The 7,133-nt window shown below is 51.4% G+C and overlaps 2 protein-coding genes across 6 annotated transcripts; one reads left to right on the top strand and one right to left on the bottom strand.

Moving 5' to 3' along the window:
* The first annotated feature begins 219 nt into the window (after positions 1 to 219).
* On the top strand, positions 220 to 1,799 carry LOC112894529. The gene has a single exon (XM_025962279.1). The coding sequence runs from the start codon at positions 376 to 378 to the stop codon at positions 808 to 810; it is 435 nt and encodes a 144-aa protein (XP_025818064.1). The 5' UTR covers positions 220 to 375; the 3' UTR covers positions 811 to 1,799.
* A 2,288-nt stretch (positions 1,800 to 4,087) lies between these two features.
* Positions 4,088 to 6,700, bottom strand: LOC112894070 (lipid phosphate phosphatase 2-like). 5 transcript variants are annotated; one of them, XM_025961655.1, is made up of 7 exons: positions 6,054 to 6,700; positions 5,859 to 5,946; positions 5,606 to 5,718; positions 5,414 to 5,507; positions 4,903 to 5,091; positions 4,727 to 4,786; positions 4,163 to 4,445 (listed from the first exon to the last, which is right to left on the bottom strand). In XM_025961655.1, the coding sequence occupies exons 1-7, from the start codon at positions 6,441 to 6,443 to the stop codon at positions 4,306 to 4,308; spliced, it is 1,074 nt and encodes a 357-aa protein (XP_025817440.1). In that variant the 5' UTR covers positions 6,444 to 6,700; the 3' UTR covers positions 4,163 to 4,305. The 5 variants fall into 5 exon arrangements, 4 of the variants coding, with proteins under 4 accessions (XP_025817438.1, XP_025817439.1, XP_025817440.1 ...); XM_025961656.1 differs by having other exon boundaries at positions 5,606 to 5,715; XR_003228945.1 differs by having other exon boundaries at positions 4,339 to 4,445; positions 4,550 to 4,786.
* Between the last annotated feature and the right edge of the window lie 433 nt (positions 6,701 to 7,133).

Below are 7,133 nucleotides of genomic sequence, written 5' to 3'. Positions count from 1 at the left end.
GATTGCTAGAATGCTATGCTTTATATCGCTAGAATGCTTTATATTATAGGATGGAGGAGTACATTAATCAGTTTTCTTTACTTTTTTTTTTCCGTCGCGATACCAAAGTTCGAAACCGAGCCAGCAACATGACAACAGGCGATGAGCTGTACTCCTTGTACACCAAGGAGGCGGGGTACGTATAAACCCCCTGCCCCAGGGAGCAGAGTGCAAACCGCCCCAAGAGCAGAGAGGGCTCCGCGCGAAATCGGTTACCTTTATAACCCGGCCCCCGGTCGTCACGTTTCCGGTCACCGCACGGCTCGTCGTCCCCTCCTGCAGCTGCACCCGCTGCACGTCGCCTCTCCCACGTCTCCCAAAGAATCTCCTTCACCGATGACTCCTCCGGCTCACATGGATCACCAGCCGGACATAGCGCTGGCCGAGGCGGCGGCGGGCGGCATCGCCTCCCCGGTGCGGCAGCGCAGGGGGTGGCTCCGGCGGATGTACTCGCCCGTGGGCGCCCCCGAGCAGGCGGCGGCCGTGGGTGTGGGCGCCGCCAACGACGACAGGAGGCCGCGGCGGGGCGGGTGGCTGCGGCGGCGGCTGGTGCCGTTGGAGCACGCGCTGCGGCGGCGGTGGAAGGTGCTGAGCGGCGCGCCGTCGAGGCTGGCGGCCGGGCTCCCGCGGTGGAAGCGGGTGTCGGTCGGCGGCGGCTGGGCGCCGGCGCTGCTCGACGCCGCCGCGTTCCGCGTCATGTACGTGGTCGAGGCCGTCGTGCTCGGCCTCGCGCTCTCCTGCTTCTTCTGCTGCTGCGGCTGCCAGATATGAGATCGCGTGCGCCCGCCGCCTTAGTTCTTGGCTCGCGTCCTTCCGATCCCGCTCCGCCGATGCGGCGGGCCTGTAAGTTCCGGCTCATCGCTCCATGATTATTGGCTTCTGCTAGCTGCTTTTGTAAGTTGTAACGGTGTAAAGCTTTCGCCCTCGATTACCAAGACTAGAAATTTTTCCGATCGCGGCTCCGACTTCATACTAGCTGGTCGGCGTTTCAACGTTGGTCGGATGAAACCGGGCGGCGTTGCTTGCGCATTGCTGCCGGGGAGGGGACGCTCTTGGCCGGGCTTGCTTGCATAGTTCATAGTTGCATAACGCGGGCGGCGCTTGCATGCGAACACGGTGTCTGCCAGTGTGTTTGCCGATCACCGTTGCCTGATGCGTCAGCAAAGATTGCGCCGCCGTTTGCCTGCGAACATGGCCCCATGGGTTTCGTAGTCAGAGACAGGGCGATGGGCAAGGCGTGCTGGCGGGCGGGCGCTGGACGACTGCTCTTCGAGGAAGCTAGAGAGATTATGTCCATGCATTTTGTTTGGGGTGACGTTTTTCGTCGTCCGCGATCTCGTAACAAATGTGCTCATGGTGCGTTAAGTTGCGACCCGTATCACTCACGAGTCTGGGTTGATCCCCTCCCTAGTTCAGTAAATCTGATGGCGACCGTGATATTGCCCTTGCATGGGCTGTTGTTTTTTCTCCCCCCTCCCCTGCTGTTCTACCTGTAACCGACATGTAACAACCTGCTCATGTATATGCTATGAAAGGAAATGAAAAAGGTGGGGATGCTCCCCCCCCCCCCCCCCCCGAATTTCTAAAAAAAAATCCGATGGCAGATATCTCTCTAATCTCTCTAATCCAGTGGTCACGTCAAGATTGTGTCGTCCTCATGGCAGATATCTCTGTAATTGGCGGATATCTCTGTAATTAGCAGCACGTCAAGAAATACAGTGCCTTATATTTCACCAGGGATGTATTTTGTTTGAGTTTTATTTGAACTTAGTTTCAATTTTGCATGATATATTTGATACATTACCCAAACCCCCCAAAAGTATTTTCAGCAATACCTATTTTCTCGACTTTAAACGAAAGATCGATGGGAATGGACCACATTGTTTTGAAGATTATGGGTCCATCAATATAGATGTGGAGGGTCTCTACCTTAGTTCATAAAAGCCTCACATACTATAACAAAATCGACTGTTTATGGTGAGTGGGGCATATGTCCTTTTCCGTTTCAATTACAGTAGAATTCTCAGCTACACCTAGAGTCACACGCAACCTGCTAGACATTTAAATCCTCAACTATATCCTGACTCAGTTCACATAGACTTGCATTCTTTTAACAATTCATTATGGTATAAAGATTGGCATTGCCGTGTAACGTGCAGTACAATATAGTTGCTGATAGGGAAATACCAAATTTCTTAAAAGAAGATACGAAAAACCGATCTAAACAAATATCGAAACTACCCCCTTTTTGCTTTTGCTTGTGTATAATCTTTTAATTTTTTTTATAAAATAATTAAACTTTTCTTATCTTTGGTCGTAAATATGCCATGTTCCTAACCAATCGCGAGAAGGAAATTATATGATATAAATATAAAGTTTCTCCCACAAGTAATCAAATAATTTTTTGATAGAATAGTAGCCGAATAATTGAGGGATGATAGGGATAAAAGTCCTCCTAACCACGCATAAAAGGTTGTCTATATATTTTGTTCTCTTTGTATAGTTGTAACCAATACAATTGAAAATATAACATGTTAGTTAAGTTTTATAGTGTTGTTTACATGGTAAAATTTTTTTGTTTCAATTCTTAAAGGCTAAAGAAGAAACTTACACCTAGACCAAAGGTGAAATGTTAAGCCTAAATAGAAAAACTTATTGATTCTGCTAGTTATAGTTATTTATATTTTATATGTACCGACTAGACAAAACGTGAAGTCTAGCCCAAAACATATTGAAGACGATTTCTATGCGTCTCATCAGGCTAGGTGTTAATTATAAGAATCATCACGGTCTAATCCATGCAGTTAATTATACAGTTAGTGGGGTATATGCTCCTCTAAGCTTTAACGTTAAGCAGTTAATGTACAATCCTTTATAATGCCATCAAGTAGGGGTTTTTCATCCTGAAATTTTGATCGCGCTTATATTTACTGCATATCTCTGCAGCAGCTGTCTTTTTTTTCTTTTTGCTAGATAGTATTATGCTTTCACTTTCATACTTTTGGGGCTTTCACGAATGGACCGAAGTGAAAGCCGGACTCTACTGTGCTAGGCAGCTACGCAACAAAAAGCGCACGCATACCTCCCGTGATATTTGTAACCGGGCTGCTGCTGATGCCCGGCGCCCTGTCGAAACCGGCCCTTTACCATGTGATGTGAATGGGCCGGAAAAGAGACGCTAGTTTACAAATCCACGTCGTTTTCTCTGCGTGCTACCGAAATATCCACCGCGGTGAAGATATCATGCAATCCACACGGCCGCACCTGGACAGCGTTGTTTTTGCTCAGCTCGATCACGCGTGGCCGGCCTCTGGCTAATGCTAGCTAGTGGAGACAGAAAGGGTTCTTATCTGCAGTCACTTCCCTTTCCAGCACCGCGAGGAGAGGAGGCTGGAAGGATAGGAAGCGGACGATCGGCAGCGACGGAACGGGAGGAGCTGGTCGGGAGTACTAGGCTGGCTGGCTGGCCGGGCAACGACCACAGTGGGGTGTGCTGCGCGCGCGAGGTGTCAGCGAGCAGGTCAGCCGGCGGGCCGGGCGGCCGCCAGCCACGACCACGAGGCTCCAGTGGGCGGCCGGTGGCGTCGGCGTCGTCCCGCCATTGCCGCATTGGCTCGCCGCACGCCCCTCCTGGTGGCAACCAGTAAGACGCGAGAGCGGAAACCAACGTGTCCTCTTCACCGTATAGTCCGTAGCCACGACGGCCTCTTCGGTGGTCCTATGGGCCGCCGAAACATTGGAAATCTCGAAGACGCTGGAAAACTGGAGCCCGCACGTGCTATGGGTCGTCAAAGTTGAGCCGAAGATCCTCAGGATCGCAATCATAGGGGATCGTAATTCGTATTTCGTAGACATAAAATAAAATTGAAGAAACGCGTATTCTATTGGCTACAGTATCATCGTAGAATCATGCCTTCTAATATTCTGACAGTGAATTCTCAAATTCAATCGACAGAATCTAGATTTTGACAGAATCATGCGTATTCTGTTGGCTACAATCGAGCTTCAGATGCAGCTACAGATATGGCCAGCCCAAAAATCCATCATATTTGTAGGACAAGCGCCATTTATTAAATTTCGATTGCTGTACATAAAAAATCGGAAATCTATACAAGCTCCAAAGAGTACAGATTATAAATACGTGGATGGATCGCGTCAGTAGTCTGCGTCAGTTACGGCCTGCAAATAATCACACGAGCTACGTACGTGGGGGGGCCTCTGTACACCGTTGATCCTGCACTAGCGCGCAGCGCCTGCTCGATCATGCTACAACAATTGATCTCTCCGGCCGGCTTCCATCGCGTCCAGCTCGTGGCTGGTGCGCCCTCCCGCCTCTGCAGGCCGCTGCCCTCGGCTCTCCTCCTCCTGCTCGGTGATGAACCTGAAGTGCGCGTGCGGCCAGAACCCTGTCACCACGCAGACAGTCAGGGCGTGTTTGGTTTTCTAGTAGCTTGCTTCCAACCGTGATGGAAAGGGAAAACAAAGGGACGTGCGGCTACGAGCAGCGCACCGAAGTTTCCAGAACTCTGCAATTCAGGTGGTCTGCATTTCGCATCGCACCGCTCGTTATAATGTTTACTTCCAAGATTCGGCGTGTTTGCAGAGTTCAATCAGATTCTCCGTTTTTGCAGATTGTTTTTCATCAGAGTATCCTCAGTGCAGCAATTGCCAAGGAAATGAGGTGTACCTTTCTCGTCTGACGGAGCTGGGAAGAACTGGAGGTAGCACACTGAAGCGACCACCAATCCTGCAAGAACATGTACGGACCCATCAGCACCAGCAGAGCAACGATCAAGGGAGTCTCAGAGCAGAGAGCAAAGGGCCCGCTGGTAAGCGCAGCGGTATGGTTCGAGAAACACCAACCGAGGACGCCGCCGGTGCAGACGTCTTGCCAGTGGTGCCAGTAGTCGTCCACCCGCGAGATGGCAACCATCGCCGCGACGAGCAGAGGCAGGAGGACGACGCAGAGCTTGGCGACGTGGCCCCGACGGTCGAACACGGTGATCTTCCCGGCGAGGTACCACGACAGGAACCCCAGGCCGGCAAATGACCCTGACACGGAGCACGAAAACTGTCGATTAGCCATTGCAATGGTACTACAAGGGACTCGATCGCAATCTATTTCTCAATGTCTCACCCCCTGCCAATGATGGGCAGTCAATAGGTGTTTGATTTGAGGAGCGGGGTGATTCATCATCTTCTTACTTCTTCTTTTTTTGTTTGGTTTTATGGAAGGCGTAATCGCACAAGGAACCAATCAGAACATAAACTTTGGTCAGTTGTTACGTTAGTTTGTGATGGCAGTTTGGTAAATAGGATTACTATTTTGGTGATCCACTGGTTGATATGCATGTCATGCGTGATTGAGACTCACATGAGGTGTGCCCGCTCGGGAAGCTCTTGTGCCCTTCCTTGATCACTTTTGGGTCGCCGTGGCATATCACCCCTGTAGTGATGCTGTCGTACACCTGTAGTAGACATCAAGGGAACTGCTCGCTCACTCTTGGTGCAAAATGCACGAGCGCATTCAGTGAAAATTCGCAGCAATCGAGGTCAGGATTTTTACCGCTTTTCCATCGGGGAAGCAGCGCCAGAAGAAGTTTGGGCGCGGGCGGCCGACGGCGTCCTTGATCGCGTCGGTCAGGACCCCGGTTATCAGCACCGCAAATAGGATGCCTGCTTCGGCGATCACCATGTAATACAATGAGCACACAATTTGTTTCCTTTTTGAAAACCCAATACAACGAGCACTATAACAAAAGGAAACATGACAATGTCACATTGGCAATGGAGAACAGTTGATAAGAAATTGAAGTTACCTAGAATCGCATGGTGAAGATCGTACACGTTCCTCCGCCTGATGTAGAAGACGATGAAGATGACCACGGGCGCAATGACGGCAATGACCTGCATACACATTCATCACAAATAAACGCAACACGATTCTGTTAGACCTGCATCCTAACGAGAAATTACGAGGAAATTAAAGAGAGATTCAGAGATCGTCGCCGCACCGGCACGGCCCAGACGGGGACGGTGTTGGCCTTCATGGGGTATCCGAGGTCGGCCATCATGCCGGCGCCCACGAACCGGTGGAACGGCTCGACGACGTTGAGCAGCGCGTCGACGGCGACCAGGAGCAGCAGCGCGACCCAGTCCCACGCGTGCGACCGCGCCACCCGCGGCACCGTCGGGAACGCGCACGCCGGCGCGCCGCCCGAGCTCGTCGAGCCCCACATTGCCTCGTTGGACGCCATCGTCGCCGGCGCGCTCCCGACCTGGCAATACCGAACGCGATCGAACGGCGCTTCCGTCGTCGCCGCCGGCGGGCTTTTCTTCTTCTTCTTCTTCGATAGATTCGTCGGGCTAACCGGCGTCATATCATTCTTATAGGGCATGGACATTGCTGGATCATGGAGGGCGATGATGGCAGGCCCATGGGGGTTGTTTGAGGGCGAGGAATTGCTGCGGAGTTTCTGTTTGGTACAAGCCTGACGCCGCCTATTGATAGCATCTTTTCTGCAGGCGTAAATTAAGAAGGACGTGCGAGGACTGAGGACATTCAGGCGGTAGGCAGCTTTCCCCCCGCGGTACAGTAGATGGTACTCCTAGCTGGGTCTTTTTTCTTTTTTTTCTTTTGAAAGAGACGGTAGCTGGGTCATGAGTCATGAACCCACGCTGCCTGCATGCTAGTATGTTACTGCCGAGTTGGCGAGGCTCCCAGTGCGGCACCGCGTCCGCGACGCGTTCGAACCGTGTCCCGTGCGTGCGTGTCCCACCACACGTCCACGCTTCGAAAGGCGATGCCATCTCAAATTTCTTGGAAATTTCAGGGCATTGACTCGCCCATCCGAAGCCTTCCCGCGATAGCGAGGGTCGTTTCGAATCCACCTTTGCAAAGGAGGTTTCAAATCCAAAAGCGGGAGACTCCAACCTTATCCGTAGCAACAGGTTGCTACTCCGCCAATTCTGAAGTACGAGTCGCAAAACATCGACAATTTCCTGAGGCTTCAACTACGCTTGGTTCGAAAGTACTCGCCCGCGCACGCTGCTTCACGAGTAAAGAAATTTTGAAAAATTCCGAGCAAAACAAA

This window comes from Panicum hallii, chromosome 5, assembly GCF_002211085.1.
Source record: "Panicum hallii strain FIL2 chromosome 5, PHallii_v3.1, whole genome shotgun sequence".
Lineage (NCBI taxonomy): Eukaryota > Viridiplantae > Streptophyta > Magnoliopsida > Poales > Poaceae > Panicum > Panicum hallii.
The sequence above is the reverse complement of the archived record's forward strand: the minus strand, read 5'-3'. Positions and strand labels throughout refer to the sequence as shown.

Coding starts and splice junctions, on each gene's coding strand:
- LOC112894070 (XM_025961653.1), bottom strand. CDS start 6,443: ATGTCCATGCCCTATAAGAATGATATGACGCCGGTTAGCCCGACGAAT. Junction 5,947..6,053: donor TCCCCGTCTGGGCCGTGCCG/GTGCGGCGACGA, acceptor ATGTGTATGCAG/GTCATTGCCGTCATTGCGCC. Junction 5,508..5,605: donor GCTTCCCCGATGGAAAAGCG/GTAAAAATCCTG, acceptor TGTCTACTACAG/GTGTACGACAGCATCACTAC.
- LOC112894529 (XM_025962279.1), top strand. CDS start 376: ATGACTCCTCCGGCTCACATGGATCACCAGCCGGACATAGCGCTGGCC.